Source organism: Oncorhynchus gorbuscha, linkage group LG18 (genome assembly GCF_021184085.1).
Source record: "Oncorhynchus gorbuscha isolate QuinsamMale2020 ecotype Even-year linkage group LG18, OgorEven_v1.0, whole genome shotgun sequence".
NCBI lineage: Eukaryota > Metazoa > Chordata > Actinopteri > Salmoniformes > Salmonidae > Oncorhynchus > Oncorhynchus gorbuscha.
In genome coordinates this window covers 7,163,044-7,186,253 of record NC_060190.1, presented here as the reverse complement: position 1 = coordinate 7,186,253, position 23,210 = coordinate 7,163,044, and the positions used below count along the sequence as shown (strand labels likewise).

At 42.8% G+C, this 23,210-nt stretch overlaps 3 protein-coding genes and 1 long non-coding RNA gene across 6 annotated transcripts in view; 3 read left to right on the top strand and 1 right to left on the bottom strand.

Annotated features, from left to right (window-relative positions):
• Positions 1–10,800, top strand: part of LOC124003284 (multidrug resistance-associated protein 1-like) — a 34,145-nt gene extending 23,345 nt beyond the window's left edge. Inside the window, exons 14-32 of the mRNA XM_046311404.1 lie at positions 1,698–1,844; positions 1,936–2,023; positions 2,646–2,715; positions 2,795–2,921; positions 3,077–3,253; positions 3,371–3,538; positions 3,758–3,953; positions 4,073–4,154; positions 4,315–4,432; positions 4,650–4,857; positions 5,379–5,689; positions 5,960–6,159; positions 6,670–6,796; positions 7,062–7,163; positions 7,574–7,720; positions 7,919–8,077; positions 8,173–8,339; positions 8,647–8,841; positions 9,020–10,800. Coding sequence (XP_046167360.1) covers positions 1,698–1,844; positions 1,936–2,023; positions 2,646–2,715; positions 2,795–2,921; positions 3,077–3,253; positions 3,371–3,538; positions 3,758–3,953; positions 4,073–4,154; positions 4,315–4,432; positions 4,650–4,857; positions 5,379–5,689; positions 5,960–6,159; positions 6,670–6,796; positions 7,062–7,163; positions 7,574–7,720; positions 7,919–8,077; positions 8,173–8,339; positions 8,647–8,841; positions 9,020–9,128 — 2,898 coding nt within the window. The 3' untranslated portion in view covers positions 9,129–10,800. The remainder of the gene's footprint in view (positions 1–1,697; positions 1,845–1,935; positions 2,024–2,645; positions 2,716–2,794; positions 2,922–3,076; positions 3,254–3,370; positions 3,539–3,757; positions 3,954–4,072; positions 4,155–4,314; positions 4,433–4,649; positions 4,858–5,378; positions 5,690–5,959; positions 6,160–6,669; positions 6,797–7,061; positions 7,164–7,573; positions 7,721–7,918; positions 8,078–8,172; positions 8,340–8,646; positions 8,842–9,019) is intronic.
• Positions 5,083–11,926, bottom strand: LOC124003287. The gene is made up of 3 exons (XR_006833205.1): positions 11,706–11,926; positions 7,571–7,696; positions 5,083–6,279 (listed from the first exon to the last, which is right to left on the bottom strand). It is a non-coding gene; the product is annotated as an uncharacterized LOC124003287 (long non-coding RNA).
• On the top strand, positions 11,320–12,761 carry LOC124003286 (centrosomal protein 20-like). Its single transcript, XM_046311405.1, has 4 exons — positions 11,320–11,481; positions 11,735–11,932; positions 12,063–12,147; positions 12,284–12,761. Exons 1-4 carry the CDS (start codon positions 11,454–11,456, stop codon positions 12,414–12,416), a joined length of 444 nt encoding a protein of 147 aa, XP_046167361.1. The 5' UTR covers positions 11,320–11,453; the 3' UTR covers positions 12,417–12,761.
• Positions 12,762–18,740: 5,979 nt separating this feature from the next.
• LOC124002572 (myosin-11-like) overlaps positions 18,741–23,210 on the top strand; it is a 40,054-nt gene continuing 35,584 nt past the window's right edge. For all 3 annotated transcript variants that reach the window (XM_046310065.1, XM_046310064.1, XM_046310066.1), the window contains exon 1: positions 18,741–18,885. The gene's annotated coding sequence lies outside the window, so the exon portion shown is untranslated. The remainder of the gene's footprint in view (positions 18,886–23,210) is intronic.

The following is a 23,210-nucleotide window of genomic DNA, read 5'->3' as shown; positions in this document are numbered from 1 at the left end:
ATATCTGTTGTCCACATCTAGAATGAGTTGAGATAGCTCCAATAAGAGGCATATCTGTTGTCCACATCTAGAATGAGTTGAGATAGCTCCAATAAGAGGCATATCTGTTGTCCACATCTAGAATGAGTTGAGATAGCTCCAATAAGAGGCATATCTGTTGTCTACATCTAGAATGAGTTGAGATAGCTCCAATAAGAGGCATATCTGTTGTCCACATCTATGAGTTGATTACTGCGCCTGATTTTGAAATTACATTGTTGGGCTTCGGTCTGGATTTGTCTAGACTTGGATGCATTACACAATTGAAATCTCCGCCCAATATCAAATGATGAGTGTTATGGTCAGGAAGTGTTGCGATGAGGTCAGAGGAAAATGTTGCGTCATCCCAATTAGGACAATAGAGGTTTAGCCAGAATAACCTGTGTGCTAAACCATATCCGCATTACTATAATATATCTTCCATTAGTATCCGAAATTACTTTGGAGGTGACAAACGGGGGTGCCTTTTCTGATAAGGATGGCTTCCCCTCTGGCCATAGCACCAAAGTTGGAGTGAAATATTTGGTCTACTTATCCTCTCTTTAGTTCATCATGGTCGCTGGACCGGAGATGGGTCTCTTGGAGAAAAACAACGTCCAGACTTAAGATGAACTCGGCTACGCTTCACCACCTGGTTAATTCCTTTCACGTCCCAGCTGATAAAGCATGTGGAGTCCAGAGTTTGTTAATCAGGCATAGTAATGAATGTTAGTACAATCACATGGCCAGTGTTTTATTTTAATTTTTTATTTTACCTTTATTTAACTAGGCAAGTCAGTTAAGAACAAATTCTTATTTTCAATGACAGTCTAGGAACAGTCAGGGGCAGAACGACAGATTTGTACCTTGTCAGCTCGGGGATTTGAACTTGCAACCTTCCGGTTACTAGTCCAACGCTCTAACCACTAGGCTACCCTGCCGCCCCACATGGCCAGTGTGCTGAAAGGTCAGAGTAATAAAATATAAAGAAAAGAAAAAAACAGCTAAAACAACAAAATACCCAGAAGACAACCTTGGACCCCTATGCTGTCCTTCCCCCTATGCTGCCCTTCCTCCTGTTGGAAGGCTGCATCTACCTCTCCTAGACCAGAACAAAATGCTACCATGTTCAAATGAACCTCAGTAGAGCTCTATCCTGGGCCAACATAATAAAGTTACAACTAGGGAAGGGATTCTGGAGGGAACCACCAAAGTTATCTAAGGTATCTTTAGCAAAATGCATATTTTAAGGATAGTAAAACAATATATAAAAAAGGAAGTATAGGTTTATGTCGCCCCCCCCCCCCTCAACCCCATCCACTTGGGATGTCTTAAAACATACATATATAAATATATATAAATATGTATACACACACAACTCTCAAAACATTTAATTAAATAAGTAAATAGAAGGGAAAAAAGTTAAATTCAACATTTGTATAAATGTAACACTCTGTTGAACATCCTAACAAGCCAGAACACATACAATTGTCTGTAAAATGCATGGTAAATAATACCCGTGCTGCAGTGTTCGCTCGGCTATACAGGTCTACTCTTTTCTATCCATAGCTTCAAGCCTCACAGTAGAAATGTATCATCACTGAATTCTGTGTGTGATGGTTACAGTTACAGCTTCAGGTCACCATGTCCCAATCATGCTAATTCGTTTTTTCCCCCAGATTGCCTTTGCCATGTTTGGTGTCTATGTGCTGATTGATGACAAGAACGTCCTAGATGCCCAGAAGGTCTTTGTCTCCATGGCTCTCATCAACATTCTGAAGACCCCACTGAGCCAGCTACCCTTTGCCATGAGCACTACCATGCAGGTGAAATACAATGTCCAGTATTCAACAGACCAAACCAATGTATAATGTGTTGTGCTGCTGTTTAAAAAAAAACATGCTCTTTGAATTTTAGGCCATTGTCTCGCTGAAGCGCTTAGGGAAATACCTGTGTTCTGAGGAGCTGAAAGACGACAATGTAGCCAAGGCCCCTTTGAGTACCGGTAAGAACACCTACTGGTGCCATGTATGTTGACATACTTGACCTATAACTTTAGCTCCAAGTGGAGCAAAGGGCTTTGTATCAGCCTATAGCAATTAATCAACAAAAACACTCATAGCAACTCTTACCCAGTGGGAACTGTGGTCTCCCTGTGCCTGTCGTAACCAATAAAAACAAGCCTCTGAAGATTTGTTGTTCACATCCATGGCATTCTCTCCAGAACCCACAATGGTAATGTTATGTTGTCACTTCCTGTGATCGAGGTCGACTGGGGAGACTGAGTAATGATAGGATGTTGCCATCCAGTGGTTGAACGTAAATTACTTCTAGACAGTCAGACGTATGATTCCGAATAAATAAAAGCAGTTTTCTTCGCCTGTAATCCGTCAACACTTCCTTAAGACAGCTCGTAAAAAGAACACACTGTAATTTTAGATCTCTTGTAATTATGCAGACTCTGCAATTTGACATGTCACTTAAAAGGACATTATATTTTTAAATTTGGGTAGTTGTTGGGTGCATAAACAAACGGGTGCATAAACTGTTATGCCTGTATGCAGAGAGGAAATATTAGTGTATTTTTTCAATGGTTCCTCTCTCCTCTCTTTCTATTTTCTTCTCAGATGGGGAAGGTGTGTTGATAGACAACGGAACGTTCAGTTGGACTAAAGAAGGTCCTCCATGCCTTAAAAGGTAAATCATAACAGTATTCCCATTTTCACACGTCCTGAAGTTTAAGTTAAGAGACTCAACTCCACTCCTCTGTTTACAGGATTAATGTACGTGTACCCCAGGGTTCACTGGTGGCGGTGGTGGGCCATGTGGGTAGCGGGAAGTCCTCCCTGCTGTCTGCCATGCTTGGAGAGACAGAGAAGAGGAGCGGCAGTGTCTCAATTAAGGTAAACAAGTTCTCTTAAAATAGGAAGCAACAGAAGTTGAATATATTGAATCTAAGGTTTTCAGTTTCAGTGTTACAATCTGTCTATGAGGGTCTGGTTTACACTCAATGTTCTTCTTCTTCAATGCGAATGTTCCTCTATTTAATGTTCCACAGGGCTCAGTGGCCTATGTACCTCAGCAGGCCTGGATCCAGAATGCCACGGTCCAGGACAATGTTACGTTTGGTCGTGAGAAGCAGAAGACCTGGTACCAGCGGGTGTTGGATGCCTGTGCTCTGCTGCCTGACCTGGAGATCCTGCCTGCTGGAGACTCCACAGAGATTGGGGAGAAGGTGTGAAAATAATATTATAGAATTCCACCTCCTTTCACTAGATGGTCAATCAAATGGTCTTCTAGAATGTTCTGGAATCTTGAGTCATGTCTTCTTCTTGATTCTTCTCCCTGACAGGGTCTGAACCTCTCGGGTGGTCAGAAGCAGAGGGTGAGCCTGGCAAGGGCTGTGTACAGGAAGGCTGACGTCTATCTGCTGGATGACCCCCTGTCTGCTGTGGATGCTCATGTGGGGCAACACATCTTCGACAAAGTCATCGGACCCAAGGGAGTGCTAAGAAATAAGGTAAAACTACGACCAAAATATGATCTCTATTAACAGTCAGAGTGACACTTGTAGAAGTCAATATTAGAAGCTTACACGTAATCGACTGTTCCTTGTGTGGTTTTGAGATGGAAAAGCATGATTTTGCAGATTCTTCAAATCAAATCCACCATTTGTATTAGGCTAGTTCCATTGATTGTCTGTTTTGATTAATCCTGCTTCTGTGGTTTGTGCTACCAGACCCGTGTCCTAGTAACCCATGGGATGAGCTTCCTGCCCCAGGCGGACCTCATCCTGGTGCTGGTGGACGGGGAGATAACAGAGAGTGGCTCCTACCAGGAGTTGCTGAGCCGCCATGGGGCCTTTGCAGACTTCATCCATACCTTCGCCAGCAACGAACGTAAAGAGAGTGTCACAGAGACTGCCGCACAGAGAGGTAGGACCTCATTGTAATGAAATTTGGGGGAAGTCATTATCGCCATTGATGAACAAACATTTGGTTCTCACCAACAAGCTATTCACCATGTAAATAAAAAAATTGTACCATTGATGCAGGTGCCAGGAGGGCCAGCTCACGGCTGAGTGTTACAGACTTCATGCCATTCTCAAGAGATCTATCCCAAGAGCAGCTCATTGGGTAAGTGAATTTCCAGAGCACATTACATCATTTTTTCCTGATAACATCACGGTTCTAATTGATTCAGTGGTATAATAAACATCTATTGGAGAAAGTCACATTGAGCATGCCAAGCATTTTAAAAATAAAAACCTAACTGAAACCCCTCTATGTTCTCTAGGGGAGACACCAACAGTACTAACCTGCAGGGTATGGAGCCCATGTCTGAGATAGACGAGGAGCAGGTTCCTGAGGACCTGGGAAAGCTGATGGAGGTTGACAAGGCACGCACTGGGAGGGTGAGTCTAGAAGAAGAGCAGATTTTTGACTGCACCTGTTATGGTTAAAAGTGGTTCAAACTAAATTATAAAGTCTCCATAGCCATATAGGTTGTACCCATTTGAGCGCTCCACTTCATTGTTTCTTTAAAATAAACGGAGCTTCTTTCTCACCTTTCACATATTAACAGGTGTTTGTCAATTTCTAGCAACTGATTGCCTGTCTTTTTTACCACAGGTGAGGCTGGAGATGTACATGGAGTACTTCAAGACCATCGGCATGGCCTTCATCATCCCCATCGTCTTCCTGTACGCCTTCCAACAGGGGGCCTCGCTGGCCTACAACTACTGGCTGAGCCTGTGGGCCGACGAACCCATCGTCAACGGCACCCAGGTCGACACGGACATGAAGCTGGCCGTCTACGGGGCTCTGGGCTTCGCACAAGGTCAGTGGTGAATGCATTTTACTGAGAAAAGACACATTTACATTTACATTTAAGTCATTTAGCAGACGCTCTTATCCAGAGCGAAGATAAAAGTAGGTCCTTTGGACTTGGATGAACAGAAACAGAATAGACTGGTTTAGCTAGAATCCTTAATGGTGAAACAGCCAGGTACAACAAATTAGTTACTCCAAAGAATGAACACTGTTTTATTATTGCATGCACGACTGAACAGCAGAATATATATTGCATTTTGTTTTACCATGCTGCTTGACACACCTCAACTCCGTTTCGCTCACAAAACACAAACAATAACAACAAAGGTGCTGGGGAGGACAGTGGTGCTTTTCCCCTAATGTGGATTCCATCTTTAATCCCACTAATGTTTATTTGGATCTGTTATAACCCTCCATTGTACTCGTACTCCAAGAGTCCTTCTGAGAGATTTGAGAGTTTCAGTATCTGATATAAACCACAGTTGCCAAACAGCAGGGATCCTAACAACAGTTTATTTTATATTTCAGGAATCGCTATTTTCGGCACCACAGTGGCCATTTCGGTCGGAGGTATCATCGCGTCCCGGCACCTCCACATGGACCTCCTGAAGAACGTTCTCCACTCCCCCATGTCTTTCTTTGAGACCACCCCCAGTGGGAACCTCCTAAACCGTTTTGCCAAGGAGATCGACGCTATCGACTGCATGATCCCCGACGGCCTCAAGATGATGCTGGGCTACCTCTTCAAGCTGATGGAAGTCTGTATCATCGTCATGCTGGCTACACCTTTTGCGGCGGTCGTCATCCTGCCCCTCGCCATTCTCTATGCCTTCGTTCAGGTATGTTTCTAACCAACTGAGACACCGTTTTGTGGGAGAATAATAGTTTTAGACTCTTGAAAGCCAAAATAGCAGATTTTGCAAGTTGTTGGTTTTGCGTGGTGATGTATTCCACCTGCTAACATAGTAGTGCTAAGTAATGGCAGGCTACATACTGTAAATCTACTAGAAATGCTGGAGTGGAAAACCCACTTCCACACACATACACCACCTCTTGGTACTTTCGGTTCATTAAAACGTAATGTTTTATTTTTCTGTTGTGCATTACAGAGTTTCTACGTGGCCACATCCTGCCAGCTGCGGAGGCTGGAGTCGGTGAGCCGCTCGCCCATCTACACCCACTTCAACGAGACGGTGCAGGGAGCCAGTGTCATACGGGCCTTCGGAGAACAGCACCGCTTCATTGTGCAGGCTAACAAGAGGGTCGACTTCAACCAGACCTCCTACTTCCCCCGCTTTGTGGCCACCAGGTTAGGTTTGATAGAAACAACAAATTCACCTTGCAGTACATGTTCTGGGAAAATAATATATCCAGTTGATGTGGTGACAGGTGTACATTGTTCCGTTTTCAGATTTAAAAAAAATAAAGCCTGGAATAAAAGAAAAAGGGTGACATATAGTTAAATCATACAAATATTTAGCTCCAGACATAGACCTATAGCAAAGTGCACGTATGCATGCATATTGATTGTGTTGTAGGCCTATATCTCTCTAGGGTTATTATTATTGCTTGGATAACCTTATCTCTATTATGTATTGATTTATTTTTCATTCTTTATGCGGTGTGTACAACACCAGAAGAATTATCACTGGGAATTATCACTGTGAATCATTGTAATGTTTGTTTATGTGTCAATTAATCCCGTAAGGGATGGGTTGCCAACTGGCGATTTGACACAATCAAAACTCCTCCATGATGAATGATGGAGGCCAAAACTGTCTCCACAACTAATCGGGCTTTCTTCTCCTGATATCCGCAGGTGGTTGGCAGTTAATCTTGAGTTTGTCGGTAACGGTGTGGTCTTAGCCGCAGCTATTCTCTCAGTGATGGGGAAAGACACCCTGAGCCCTGGCATTGTTGGTTTGGCTGTGTCACACTCCCTTCAGGTAAGATATTACACCCTATACCAGTCATTATAGGTAGACAACTTATTTTGCAACACAGAATAGTCCTTTTAATATTTTGTATCCGGCTACAATCACACAAACCCCATTACAGGCAATCCCTTTTATTGCATCAGAAAGTGTGTGGTTTACCAAACTGAAAAAAAGCAGAAGAATAGCCTACCTACGTGCTGCACAATCCTAACTGCATATTACCTCAAATGAGAGAGCTCTGCTTTAATTTGAACCTCGCATTTGTGTTGTGCAGGTGACTGGCATTCTGAGCTGGATTGTGAGATCATGGACAGACGTAGAGAACAACATTGTGTCTGTTGAGAGGGTGAAGGAGTATGCTGACACTGCAAAAGAGGTAAGCATTTGCATACATTCTCTGTTAGCTAATACCCCCCAATGAAATGAGCTGTTATACAAGTAATATGCATGACAGGAGTCATGACATTAACATTGTAAGTTATGTCGGCAGTTACTGTTTCATGAATGTTATTCATTCTCTTTTTTAGGTTTACAGTAACTGAAGTGTTGCCAAACTAAACATTTTCTAGCCAGGTCTGCAGTAACTGAAGTGTTGCCAAACTAACCATTGTTTAGCCAGGTTTACAGTATCTGAAGTCTTGCCTAACTAACCTTGCTAGATAATGGTTTACAGTAACTGAAGTGTTGTGCAACTAACCTGTTTAGATCTATAGACATAGAGGGACAAAGAACATAGATATAGAGACACAGATCCATTTAATCTTAACTGTTCTCTATACTCACCAGGCTGTGTGGACCGTGGAGGGCAGTTCCCTGCCTCTGGCCTGGCCTCAGACTGGCACTATAGAGTTCCAAGACTATGGACTGCAGTACCGCAAGGGCCTGGACTGGGCACTGAAAGGCATCACCCTGAAAATCCAGGAGAGAGAAAAGGTCAGTACAATCTAGAATGAGGTAGCCTTCTACAGTACCCATAATGCTTTGTTTATGATATTCAGTTTTGTCTGAGGCAACATACTCCTTTTACAGTTTTATCATACTTAGGACCAGGGGCATTTTCCCGGCCATGTTACCTGACCAGTAAAAACTATTTGATCCTATCTAACGAAGGGTCTCATTTGTCATTCTTAGGTTGGCATTGTGGGCAGAACCGGAGCTGGAAAGTCTTCCCTTGCCCTGGGGATCTTCAGAATCCTAGAGGCAGCCAAGGGAGCGATCTACATCGATGGAGTCAACATCGCAGAGATCGGACTCCACGACCTCAGATCCCGCATTACCATCATCCCACAGGTACTACAGTTATTGATTGATGGATTTGATTTGATAATCCCCCAAAATGTCTTACTACAGTGATGGTAACTGACTTTTGCTTCTTCCTCCAACAGGACCCTGTATTGTTCTCCGGCTCTCTGCGTATGAACCTTGACCCCTTCGACACGTATACTGACGAGGAAATATGGAGTTCGCTAGAGCTTGCTCACCTCAAGAACTTTGTGTCCAACCTGCCTGACAAACTGAATTATGAGTGCTCGGAAGGAGGAGAGAACCTCAGGTACAGACAATTGATATATTTGACCAAATAACATAATAGTATATATAAATATATACCATTTAGCAGACGCTTTTATCCAAAGCAACTTAGTCATGCGTGCCTACACTTTAGCCATGCATATCTGTCACACCTGCTCCCGCTCTTCCCAACCTGGTGCTCAAGGTAATCACTTTGTTGATTACCCCCTGTATATGTCTGTTTCTTGGTTGTTTTCCCTGTGTCCGCATTGTGTTATGTGTTCCTGTCCAGGCACTGTTCCTGTTCCGTTTAATATCCGTCAGCTAATAAACCTTCACTCCTTCTCTAGTCTGGGTCAGCGCCAGCTGGTCTGCCTGGCCCGCGCTCTCCTCCGTAAAACCAAGATCCTGGTTCTGGATGAGGCCACAGCCGCTGTGGACCTGGAGACAGACACCCTGATCCAGTCCACCATCAGACAACAGTTTGAGGACTGCACCGTGCTCACCATCGCCCACCGCCTCAACACCATCATGGACTATACCAGGTAAGGCTCTCTGCTATACTTTTTGCCCAACGCCAGGTGTCTCAAGTTTGGGATGTGCATATCAATTCCTCTCCTACACCTAGTAGCTGCTACGCCCCAGTCAAATGATGTCGCAACATCTCATAATCAATGGTTCTGTCACAGAAATTGACACTTCTTCTCTCTCTTCCTTCCACAGAGTGATAGTGATGGACAAAGGCCACATCTCGGAGATGGACTCCCCAACCAACCTCATCTCAAACAGAGGACAGTTCTACCGTATGTGCCGAGAGGCTGGGCTAGTCTAAAAGCTACCCAGCTCTGAGGTGGCTCTGACCAGGGGAAAATTCTGATGGACCTGGCTCTTCCAAACTAACACATGTAGAATCGGCCATTCCAAGCTCCACGATCCAGGCAGTTCAAACTCTTCCTGAGAGCAATGCTTTTATAACGACCAGGAACTGAAGTTGGTGTAAACCAAAGATGACTCAGAAGCGAAGCTGATGACGATTTAGTGAACAGTATGTGCTCTCTGGTCACAATAAAGACATGTAACCTACGCACACTTAAACTGGTGCTCGGAAGGGGAAAGCGACATCAAGCCCCGATCTCAAAGACTGTAATTTATGAAGCTATTATTGGACGCAGATGGGTTGTTGCTAGGCAAACATTTTAAATATTTTATATAGGCTGTGGCAATGAAAGTTATGGAGATGAAAGTCAGATTGAGTGCAAAATCCAAAGGACTTTGGTTCCGTCTCTGAATGTGAACCAAATTATTTTTGTAGACCTGCTACATTTAATGAAGCATCTTTTTGAAGAACACTTGGGTACATTTGATGTTGAGTTGAAATCTCAGGCAACCAAATCCGACTATTTTGTTCATATCAATGATGGTAACTGACATTTGGGTCTTCCTCCAACAGGACCCCTGTGTTATCACCTCATCAGACAGAAAAAAAAGTTTATCATACATTCAGATCTATTCTCATACTATCCAACCACAGGGTAAGTCTAGAGAAAGTGGAGCAATATTCTCTGACTGAACACTAGCCTTAAAGGGCTGACCCTGTAAAACCCAGAAAACACAAAGCTTTTCACAGTCATCAATCTGAAATGGAACCCTATTCCACAGAATATAGTGCACTTTTTTAGGCTTTGTACTATATAGGGAATAGTGTGCCATTTCAGACGCACAAACACACTCATCAGTCTGATTCCTACCCAGCCATTTCAGTGTTTTATGAGTCTGGTCAAAGAAGAAAACACTGCAGCGAGCCAAGGTGCTTAGCTAGCCTAGCGTCCAACTATTCTGCGGTATTTGATTATTTCAGTCTAAGTAAACACATAAAACGGTCAATAGAATCTGTATGGTCGGGTATGTAGGACTAAAATACCTGAAGATTCAACTGTTAAGGTGGTGATGGGAAACCCAACATGAATGAAGAGAATGCCTTTTCAAAACAATGGACAAAAAGTGTTTTTTTTTTAAAAAGGAGGCAAAAAGTTTCTCTCCACTTTACATCTGTCAGTCATTCCCACCTACACACACACCCTAATTCTCACAGCTATGGGTGCGACACACATGTGCACGCATGCACAGACCACCTAATTCTCAAAGCTATGGGTGACATATTGAGGTAACAGACTCTCATCACATACCATTCAAAGTCAGTGTTATTGTTGTTATTCCTTTGGTTCCAGTTATGACTGGCTGTAAATAGACATTCCTTCCTGTTTATATCTATAACATGGACTTTCCAAAAGAAGTCAAAGGATCTTAATATTTTTGTCTTACTGGTTTAGACAATATGCTAAGAAGAAACTATACACTATTTGTGAAATAATGAACATGGAAGTTGCCTTCAAATTCTAAGAGATTGTATTATATTTATACGTTTTGTATTCAATCTGTTATTTTTTTTGATTGAACATTTTACTGTGCAATAATTCATGCTGGAAATAATAAAACTGTTTTGAAAATAATGTTTTTGTGAGTCTTGTCTGTGAAACCTTTATGCCTCTATTCCTTATATAAGTATGAGTCAAGCATGACTGCAGGCAGTTGGGTAATGTAATGACTGTAATATAAATGGGATCACATTTTCCAAAGCCTGTCATTGACAGGGTGTGAAGACCACAGGAGGCTGCTGAGGGGAGGACAGCTTATAACAATGGCCAGAACAGAGCAAATGGAATGTGTTTGATATCATTCCAACTCCACTCCAGCCTTTACCACGATCCCGTCCTCCCCAATTAAGTTGCCACCAACCTCCTGCGATGCAGACATTAGGCATAATTTGCTTACAGTAAAGGCACTAGTCACCACAGCCAAAGTCATAAACTCTACTCAAAATGTGATTTTAAACCTAACCTTAATAACACTGCTAACATTATGCCTATACCTGACCTTACATTAAAAACAAAAAGCTCATTTTTGTTTTCATAAATGTTTACGACATAGACCACTTTGACTTTGTCGCTGTGGGTACTAGTGGGAAACGATTTGGTCATGCCCAGGCAAGTAACCAATTTAGATCACTAGGTGGGAGCAAAAGATAACTTGTGAAGCTAACAGTTTACCCTCTGAACTCGGTGAGGGACACGAAGGGCATTTGTTTATACCTGTTGCAATGGCGACCATAACGGAACTGAACTGCGGTAAGCATTGTCCTTTCTTTCACTTTAAAGTATATATTACATTTATTAAACGGAAGCGAATTGCAACTGTGCAACTATTTCATAGTTCGTGCAACGCACGGTGTAAGAAGAGGACAGTAGGTAGCGCTAGCTATCAAAGTTTGCCTGGCTATCGTACAGAGCAACACACCTTAAATTGTACGTTATTAATATGTCCCCACAAGTTGCAGAGGTTTTTAAGATACCATTTTCAACAGCTTATCTTCTCTCCCAGCTCTGAGAGAGAGCCTGGAGTCTCGAGGTGTGTTGGGTCAGCTGAAGGCTCGGATCAGAGCTGAGGTGTTCAATGCGCTCGACGATCAGAGCGAGCCGCGTCCTGTGCTGTCGCACGACAACCTTCTAATCAACGAGCTCATCCGCGAGTACCTGGAATTCAACAAGTATCGATACACAGCGTCTGTGTTGACAGCAGGTGAATAGTATGCATTCAATTCAACCATATGACAATCCATTTCAGAACTGAATATAGGTGCCATTGGTAGGTTCACCGTTATTCAATTACAAGTTGGATCTTATGACCTTATCAAATCAATGTTTTTCAGAATCAGGTCAACCTGAGGTACCACTTGACAGACAGTTCATGGCGAATGAGCTGAAAGTGGTGGAGGACCCCAGTTCCAGATCTGTGTAAGTTTATCTAGAAATTATTCATAAAAGGTCACAGGAAACTGATTCCAGACCTGAAATACTTATCCTATACTGATTGAAAACTGTAAATATTACTATTAGGCCTAGTAAAGACGTACATATTGTGTGTTTTCAGGCCTCTACTGTACGGCTTGCTATCCCACTTCCTAAGCAGCAGTGGAGACAGTGGAGGGAAGCTTTTTCTCAGGGGCTCAGCACCTGCTAATATGACCAGAGACCCTAACACACTCCCTGGTCCTGAGTCTTAACACAGGTGTGTCCTGTCTGTCACTCCAGATTTCACTGGGACTGGGGGGTGTTGAGCGACTTTTATTTTATTTTTACTTTTTTTGCAGTTGATGTCAAGAAAGCCTTAGTAGTGTGTGTTAATGTTGCCAAAACAGATTAAAATCAACAGGTCTGCATTTGATTTCATCTGGCCAATTGTTTGTTCCCTGAGAGTCTGTAAATGTAGTAAGTTCTTCACTACTGCTATGTCTGCATAGCTGTACATACTGTAGTAAGCATTTTATGTGCCAATTGCTCATGAAGATGTATCTCAAATAAATATTTGTTTTAATACATTTTTATTTTAATAAAGCATTTTTAGCATATTTGTAATTATTCGATTTTAGGTATAGGCTACACATGTTGATTTTGTTGATGTGGATCTATAGGTAATCATTTATATTTTGGCATTAGGTCTATTGTTTGTAGTTAATGGGTTTATCACTTTATAAATGTTTTATGTTTCATCACACAGTGGCTGTAGTAGCACAAAATAATTTTGCTTGGAGTATTCAGGCATTTTTTCAGGCATTTTTGCAGTGTATCTTCACTCCCACATTCTCATAAAACTCCTGATAAACACCTTCCACTGAGGAAGTGCACAGAGGCAATAAACTGTCTCGAATGTCTATTGTGGTCACGACAAACAAAGCCAACATTTATGAAGTCAGTATAGAATGTTTATATAAGTGTTATCTCATGGTCTAGCATATAGGCATTGTACTGTAGAGCATAATATGCTGTAGCTCACATGTAAAGAAAGACTTAGGCCTGCCTGCCTGCTATCACATCTACCCTGCATGTCCCAAATGGCACCCTATTCCCTTTATAGTGCACTACTTTTGACCAGGGCCTATAGGGATTCTTTATCACTATTATAGGGAATAGGGTTCCGTTTGGGACATAGCCCATAGGCCTGCCTGCTATCACGTCTCTTATGTAATCTAACTAGTCTAGAGCTGATTTCTCTCACTTGATACATGGCTGCTATAAATTCTAAGGCCAGATGACCATACAGATGACCAAAAAAAAGTGCTCTCTTGAACCTAAAACGTTTATACCTGGAACCAAAAAGGGTTCTCCTATGGGAACAGCAGAAGAACCCTCTTGGAACCCTTTTTTTTCCACGTTTACAGTCAGAGCACCGTACTGTTGCTGTATAAGGAAAGATTTGAGCAATGCTCTCCCAGTGCTGCCAAAATCTAAAAGGCTGAAGTTGTCTTGGAACAATGTCCCATGTGGACTTCTGTTGATTTATCTACATAGTCTACCTCTCTGATGTTAGGAAAGTTATGATGGAGATTTCAAACAACTGATAACAGTGTAGTGGATGCAGATTCAGAGACACTTTAGCCCAGAATCAGCATGGATTCACCCTTTTAGTATTAAATCTCTTGAAATCGATATATTGTTGACAAGCCAAGGAGACATAGCCCTTTACTATGCATCTCCTATCTGCTTTCACATTTCCACAAGCAGAAGGTCTATTAATAGAATTACCACAGAGATGAACTTTTTTTCAACCCAAATTACCATCTCCTTCATATCACTTTATGAAATACTCACTAATCTTTCCGTTTATAAAATGGGAAACATCCACTTCTCCCTCTCAACTAAATTATTTCTGAGACCTATCCATATCAGTTGAATGAAAAACAATATTTCTACTAATCCCTATATTTACCTAAACCAGGATTCCTCAACTGGCAGTGAATCTATTTGGCCACCCAAGACTGTAAAAACACCAGCAAATCAGCTCCAAGTGACTTTCATTTTGGAAAACTGTTCCAAAGTATTCCCACCCATAATAGAGAGATACACTGAGTATACCAAACATTAAGAACACATTCCTAATATTGAAATGCAGGCCCCCTTTTGCCCTCAGAACATTCTCAATTCATCGGGGTATGGACTCTACAAGGTGTCGAAAGCATTCCACAGGGATGCTAGCCCATGTTGACTCCAATGCTTCCCACAGTTATGTTAAGTTGGCTGGATGTCCTTTGGGTGGTGGACCATTCTTCAAAAACACGGAAACTGTTGAGCGTGAAAAACACAGCAGTGTTGCAGTTCTTGACACAAACCAGTGCGCCTGGCACCGACTACCATACCCCGTTCAAAGGCACATAAATATTTTGTCTTGTCCATTCACAATCTATGTCTCAATTGTCTCCAGGCTTAAAAATCCTTCTTTAATCGGTCTCCTCCCCTTCATCTACACTGCTTAAAGTGGATTTATTAAGTGACATCAATAAGGGATCATAGCTTTCACCTGGATTCACCTGGTCAGTCTGTGTCACGGAAAGAGCAGGTGTTCCTAATGTTTTTTATACTCAGTATATGTGATCGTGTACAAATGTAACTAATGTTTGAAATGGTTATGTTTTAGTCAAATATTATATATGTTTGGGCGCCTTGTGGTCAATTTGCAGTCTATTATGTATAATTATGTTCCGGCCCCCTGACCATCCGATCAAGACAAAATCGGCCAGCAGCTGAATCTAGTTGATGATCCCTGACCTAAACTGATTATGAAGTGAGAAACGTCCTCCTCCTTCCCTCTCCCCGGTCCCTGCTCCCTCTATTTTTCTCTCTCCTTGTTCTCTATCTCACCCCCCTCCACTCTCCTCTCATCCCTCCCTCCTTCCTTGTGTTCCGTGGGGCAGCTCAGAACTGTAGCTGGAGAGCCCTAGTGACGTCCCTGTGTTGCCTAGACTCAGCGCAGGTCACACAAACATCTGCCTGCTGCTGCCGTGGGCCAGGCCTCTCTCTTCCCTCTCTCACCCGTCTCCCCATCCTCATTTCCTCTTTCGCCATAAAAGGGAACACAACATTCTTATCTCACTCTGAGAATGACATCGCTCTGAGCTCTGGAAACTCAAGTCTATACCCAGAGTCCAACATCTTTCTTTACCTTGCCTCCTGTTTCCCCAGTCCGATATCTTGTACTGTAGTGTTACAGGTTGTTGTATTGAACTGTACTGCAACAAAGACATGACTTGAATAGCCTGCCATTGCATCGGCAAGTCATCTAAAGAGAAACTAGTTATGAATATGATGGCTAACCAAATTCTATGAGATGAACAGGTGTTCCTGTACCTGTTTGTTTACTGAGTGTTAATTCATGGAGATGTTATTTTTGCTGCTCCTGTAGACACAGTATCAATGGTGACAGCAAAGATGCTTTACAGAAGCAACCTGCTTTTGGCATCCCTAAGAGTGATGCCATGCACTATGCCTAGAACTCTTTAGCTAATTCTTAGAACAACAGCTCTATCTGCGGATCTCCCTAGCCCTGCCTAGGTTGCACCTCTGCTCAGGCAGTCCAAGTATTTTCTCAGACAGTTACATAGCTATATATGCAGAGGAAATAGAACTATGACTGTTGTTATTCACTGGGCCGATTGCCTGAAAATAGGTAGCATTGTTCCACCATTTATATTGTACATTGGAAGTGTGTGCAACATCTGTATAAATACGATTGAGTACAGTGCTGCTTCACTGCACCAGAGAGCAGCGTTGTTTGTTCTGAGCTTAAATTAGAACGCAATTACATTTCTATGGGGACAAATGTATCTACAAACATATGGCTCTGTCAACTGTTTGTCCATCTATGGCTACAAATGGTAGTCAGGGGGGCCTCGGGGGACATAAAGTGTATGTATGGTAAATGATTTAAAGAACTCCGAAAATATGTATTTGTCTTGGATAGTTTTCAGCTCCCATATAGATTGCCCTGTATAAGGAGAATTTGGTTATGAACTAATACTCATGTCAATAAATCATGACCTTTTTATGCCTTTTTGGAGGTGAGGGACAAAGCCGGCGAGATTGATATACACTTATGGTTCATGCCCATGTAATCACCAAGTACTGTACTTGTGCATGGCAAAACCCTTCATCTCTTTCTACATCCTTGTAATCAACAGCGTGATCATCAACAACAACAATACCCTTGTCTGGAATGGTGTCCATTTCCTCTTCTACTGTAAGTACCCTTCTCCCAGTCAGAAATGTGGACACCCACCCTCATCACCACCTCCTCCACATAACCCCAGTCAGACAATTTCTGTCAGAGATGAGTTGAGGCTGAATGAGACAGGCATCTTGGAGAACCAGAGGAGGGGAGTATGTCTTGGCTCGGACCTATCAGAAGGGCTTCTTTCTCGGCTACAGGCCGTGCCTGGATTGCTGCCTCGTCCTGACTTCTGCACTTACCCCGCCAGGGTTTTCCAACTCGTCCGTCCTTCATCTCTCCCCCCCGCACCTCCCACTTTTCTTGGGTCATACATAATGTCTACTGCCTGTGATGCAGTCTGTTACACTGTCATTAAAGGGCAATGAATAAACGGAGAAACAAACAAAGCGCAGTGAGAGGAGAGGTGGAGGGATGAGCAGGGCTCAGGGAGCGGAAAGTCTATACAGACTAAATAACTCCTAACTGTGGTGTGTGCTGGAGAACTGGCGCTTTGAAAATAGTCAGCGTGAGTACATAATGAAATATAACTTCACGGAATCAACACCCTAGGAATAAGATGACATTTCACAAAAGTGAACGATCCCTTTAAACACACAAATTGAATGCTAATCTGTCGAGGTGATGTCATTAACATCATATGAATGTATATTGATAATGACCAATACTGATCACCAAAACTCTCATAACAAAGACTGATATCTTATCTAATGATTTATGTTATGATAAAAAACACAGATGTCATCAGAGGGAGATGCTACAAGTAAATAGTGCAGAGTTATCCCCATAGAAACACCCCTACTTGTTTGAACAATACCATTGCTGCTGGACCATATTTAGTCACTGGGGCCCAGGCCACCTGCACTAGACTTTTAAGCTGCCCAGATTCCATCCAGACCCCACAGTCCTTATATGGCACAGTGCGTTGCGTCTCTGAATTTCTCTCTCTTTCTCTCTCTCCTTTCTCCTTCCTTACTACACACCAGCCCCCCCTGATCTTGATGTTGACCAGAGACCGAGCCAGCAGGTTTCCAACCCCTTGTCATCACCCTCCATCTTGGTCCCTTGAACTGTCATCGTCGTTTTGCACACATACCAATGGTGATGTGCTGTTTGGCACCGGAGAGAGGCCCAGTCATGGCATCACAAAGCAAGGTGATTTATTGAGCCAATCAGGTGTCCTTATATAGGTTTTCCATTGGACTAGAGATAGAGGAGCAGGAAAGAGGGAGAATAGGGGAATGTGATGTGTGTAACAATATGGGGACACAAAAACACATGGGACGAATCCCCTTCCTCCCCCATCCTCCACCTTCCCCCCTCGTCCTCCAGTAGTGTATATCAAGGGGAATCTCTCTCTTTTCCCCCCCTCTAAAGTCCATCAAGACGGATTTTCTCCTCTGGTAACAGCTGGGCTGCCTTGATGGGAGTGGGATGGGACCTTTGTATATACAATAGTACTGTATGTCAATGGGCCTGGACCACAAAACCTCTGGGACGAAGTGCCATTAAACATCATCAGAAGAGTCATGGAGATGAATTGCCAATGGAGATGAATTGCCCATATTATTTATTTTGACAGGCCTAAGTACCATCAAGTGAACAGACAGACTGTAGAGACACAGACTGTATATGTATGCATGGGATATACTGAGATTCCCATGATTTAGAGTTCAAAATAGTGAAAAGGGGAGCCAAGTTTGAGTTAAATTGATGTAATTTCCAAAGTTCTGCGTGATATGATGTGTGCCGAGGGCTCTTGGTGTTGATGGAAGTGTGCCATTTGGAAAGAGACAGTGACAGTGTCAATTCTAAACATCATCCTTAAAAACAGACAAATGACACTGATAACCACTGTTTACTATAGATGTTGTTGAGCTCCTCAGGCAATATTCCCACAGTAGGTCCATAGGAAGGTCATATAGTCCTTGGATGACTCATCACACGCATATTCAACAGTTTCTATGAAGGTATAATATTAAATAATTACCATTAATTTAATTGCACTTACAAGTGGGGTATACATATATACTGTACACATACCCCATAACGTTTGCCATTATGCTCACTGAAAGAAAATGAATATGAAGAGACCCTAAAGTGTACTATGCATACCAGATAACTATAAAGTGTGTCCGCGTCAAATTAAAATACGCGCAGCCAAATTGTAATTCGTTGTGCTTTTCAGCGTCAAGCACGTTGTGAACATAACAGTACCACCGAGTCTTCAAACAAGTACCGTCTTGGACAGTACTTTCGCGCTCTGCGGTAGAATTGGATGATTTTCTGCCGTCAAATCAGAGAGGGGAGGGTCTGCGCGTGCGACTCCACCCTCCGGGTTTAAATGGTAAAGAGAGGTAATTATCAGGGTAATTTGGACTGTTCGTCTTTGGAGTAGGCTACCCTGTCAACCGCAGGACGCTCCAAACCACAACTTTCCAAATCCCCCCTGCTGATTCGAATTCATCAAATTTGTAAGTCATTTATTTTTTTTGCAAGGCCATTGTTTTACTTTGATACAAGTTGGAGAGAATGAGAGTGCACTTGTTGTTTTGCGCGCACCTTTATTATGCACGCTTAGCGACATGGATTGTGGCTCTTGAAACTGACATTTTTGTTTATCACATGTACCCTATATTGTAATTCCTTCATGTGTTTAGGTTTCACACACAGCATTTATCGCAGAGCTAAATGACCAGAAAATAGATACGGGATATCAATTATCACTGATAATCCTGTTACAATTGCATGCATTTGACAGCTGTTTTCGCTTGACTCTAATGTAAATGCAGAACAAGCCAAATCACCCCAGAAGAAATGACTATCCGTGGTAGCCGATACAATGTAACTGCTGTGCTGACATCTGTCTGATGCAGTCATATGATGTGGTTAAAGAGTCTGTGACCTTTTTATGTTGGCCATCTTTATCAGCGAATTCTTCCCTTTATCAGTATTGCACAACATTGCCTAACAATGCCTTTCTTTATCATGTTTTCTATACACTAACCAGCAGTCATGTTATTTATACTGTAACAGCTTGACTGAATTATTTACACCAGTAGTGCCATGCTATAGGAAGTAAGGGGAAGTTGACTGTATATCTGAAAGAAGAAACGGGCTGAACGCTAACCAAGGTGTTTCCTGTTCTCCTAATATGGTAGTTTAAAGCTGTCTGTCTTAATGCCGAACTTTGCGGTGTGGTGGCTCAGGGTAGACTTGTCACTTGTGAGAGTCATATCTTCTCCAAAATGTCTGACTGAGCAGAAAGTCATTGGGGTCGTCATCATAGTAACTGAGGTTGACCTGATGTTGAAACACAACCTCATAGTTTGCTGACAGAAGTGGCTATCATATGATTATGCTGCATGGGAGTTTGAGTAAAGCAAGCATGTGGTTTTCTATCTCAGTCTGAGGACTTTGTTACCTCTCAGCTATCTTGTCTCTGACTTTGGAGATTCATTTTGACGGCCTTTGTCGATCCACCACAGAGAGCCTGCAGCATCATCGAAATGATATTTTCAACCAACTTTCAGCCAAGTCTTGGTGAAATAGAGCACTGCTCTAAGGCACAAGTGAACAACATGGTCAGAAGGTCTATCAGGAGAAAATAAAGGCAGATGCTTTCAGAGGTGGAGAACGGCCAAACTGCCTAATAAGAAGAGGTGTTTGGAGTAAGCAACACGTGAGACACAATAGCGGTAGAACCCAAGACTGAAATGCATGGTACTCTGACTATCTCTGGGCAGGTAGTTCCAACATTAACCTTAATTGTGTTTCAATGACCTAACTCAACTGAGTTCATAGGCTTCATTCTTCTACAATGTTACAGGACCTGGATTTTATGTTTTTATTTGGATGTACTGGATTGGAGTGTTTATTCATCACATACCTCAGCATGCAAATCTATTTGAATCCGGTATCATTACACCTGGTTTTCGCTCACTAGGATAACTGTGTCTGTATTTACATGTGGGCCTATTGCAGTTCATCAGGACTCAGAGCGCAACAAATCAGCTGCCTGGCTACCCAAACTCCTTGCTCCGGCCAAACCCTACGATTCCTCTCCACAATGAGTCTGGATCTGAGTACTTCCCTGACAATTTCTAGAACGCAAACACGTTCTAACTGTTCTGATTGGTCTCAGAAACCTGACTGCTTTTAGACTTTAAAAAAAATGACTTTGATACTCTGATTGGTTAGAAATGATCTTATTGCTGATGACTTTGTTGTGTCCAACACGCCTCACTTTGACATCACCACAAACAACTTCAATGATGGCAGTCTCAGACTGAAGTATGTAGTGAACGTAGAGCAGAGTTTGAGTCATCAGGCGAGGAAAATCAGGGCCTTAGTGTTAGTTTGACACAGAATACCAGCCGATATACCAAAGTAGTGAATGTGATAGTTTGGGAGAATTACCTTTTATTAGGCCTAACTCGTATCCTGGCATAGCTGAGTGCAATCCATTTGAGTCGTCAAGGCTTGATGATAGTGCTTAGTAACAGTACAGTAACTATTAGGAAATTCGTTTTTGCAATGAAGCCAGGAATCAGGGAAGGGATGGAATGATGAGGGAGAGGATAAAAGCCTTTCACAGGCCCAGGGGTCACCATTCAGCCCATACAAATAGAAAGGTCAAGTAGTCTCCTGGGCAACCAGTCCATTCATACACAAATAATTTAAACAGTGGTTTATTTGGAACTTAGCGGGTCAGTGGATGTACGTGCAAGACCACAGGAGGTTCCACTATTTAATTCAAATGGTTCCTACCCACTCTCTATACTATTCTGTGATGAGTTGGACATTTGCCTCGTACCAGATACCAGGATTAGATACGACAATCAATGAGGTCTTATCTGATGATACATGAAGTGATTCCTTATCTTCTGGCTTTGCTTCCTGGAAAGACAAACTTTGCTACTGAGAATTTCACCATAATTTTACTGTACCCTCTCCTTTTCTCCTCTCCCCCCGCTCCTCTCTTCTCTCCCCTGTTTTCCCCTGCCCCTCATTCGCCTGACAGTATTGACAAACAGAATCCTCTGAGACTCCTCTCCTCCTCCACCTCATCCTCCCTCATTTTCCCTCCCTATCATGCTCTTCAAGTACGGTCTTAGTCTCTACCCAGGCTGGACTGCACCCTGTCAGCCCCCTACTCAGACAGCTGTCGTCAGTGTATGCTGGCTGAGAACAAAGGTGAACACGCGTTGACACAACAAGATGAAGAGCGAGACGGGGGGGAGAAAGGGGTGAGGAACCACTGACCATGCGTTGACACGACAAGAAGGGAAGGAAAGTGCTGAAATGTTAAGGATTTTAGGGATAAGAGAGAATGATATAAAAATAGTAGAGAGAGGTCTAAATTGTTTGAGAGGTGCAGAAAAGTTCAAGGGAGTGAACAAACTTGTCTTGCTGCATCTACAGTGACAGTACTGGAGGGGAGTGTCAGGAAAAGTCCAATTATCCTCAGTCAGTAAAGGAAGTAGTTCATACTGGATCAGCTGTAATGTCTCCCCTTCATACACAACCTCGGACTACTGTGTTAGAGCTGCATGGGATTGTGTACTAGTATGGCCCCAGTTTATTCTGTGCTGTGCTCTGCAACCATTGCAAATAAGGAATAGGGTAGAGGACAATGTCCTTTTTCCTAAAAAAAATAGTGTTTCACTCTGGCTAAGTGGATATTTATGCTTTTGTGGGTAGTTTGGCTCTGGCTGGTCCCAGGGGATGCAGTGACAATCTTTCCCAGGAGGACTTGTGACTTGTTCGCATAGTTCCCATTTCTAGTCCTAGAAAGAACATGCCAGTCTGTAACTGTGACTGGATAGGAATGATGGGTGCAGGGACTCCATGATGTAGTGCAATTTATTATAGTCCGAATCTTATCAAACAAGTGTAGATTGATTTACCAGTACAAAGGTCAACATTTATCATTTGTTATGTCCTATGTCTGCATAGTCTGATTGCAATTTAAAAGATGGTGTGTCAGAATCCTTTAGACACTGTAGTACTATTGAACTGGATCCATTACAGTGGAGGCTGCTGAGGGGGAGGACGGCTCATAGTAATGCCCGGAATGGAGTCCATGCGATAGTATCAACCACATGGAAATCACATGTTTGATACCATTTCATTGATTTCATTCCAGTTATTATTATGAGCCGTCCTCCCCTCAGCAGCCTCCACTGACCCGTTGGTGTTTCTATTAGGGTGTTAATCACAGCAAGTTGTTACCAAGATTCCAGTAATGCATTCATAACAGCACTGAATGATAAAATACTAGCACTGAGTTTGCCATAGAACTGTGCACGTGCTGTGGCTCCACTTCCTACAGGTATGACTCCGGGCCCAGCAGCTAGCTAGCTAGCTAGCATCCCTCATTCCACTACACTATACAGCCACAGAGGAGAACAGCACAGCAGCGGGACCATGTGAAGCATGAACCATGACCCCCCCCCCCCCCCCCCACAAACAAGCTCTCCCTCTCTGTCTGTTATCATTTTGGCGTAAACTCCAAATTGTGTGGACCAGCTGTAGACATACTCTTCCCTATAAGGGCTTTGTTTGGGAGTTGAACTTGCCTGGCTGTTTAGGTCCATCGAAAGACCTGCTCCAGAGAAGCAGGCCATATATGGGCATCACAGCACGGGACTGCAATGTAGCGGACGGTGCTGCACAGGACAGAGAGGGAATGAAGAAAAATTGACATTGTTGTTGGAGCATTTTTATTCTGATTAGGGTATGGGTAAACCCCTCACTTGTAAAAGTGTATAGCACTTACAGTACACGAGATGAGAAG

Bases quoted from the DNA above. Each gene is read 5' to 3' on its own strand.
- LOC124003286 (XM_046311405.1), top strand. From the start codon at position 11,454: ATGGCGACCATAACGGAACTGAACTGCG. The intron at 11,482-11,734 runs GTAAGCATTGTC...CTTCTCTCCCAG, and splicing joins CATAACGGAACTGAACTGCG to CTCTGAGAGAGAGCCTGGAG. The intron at 12,148-12,283 runs GTAAGTTTATCT...GTGTGTTTTCAG, and splicing joins GACCCCAGTTCCAGATCTGT to GCCTCTACTGTACGGCTTGC.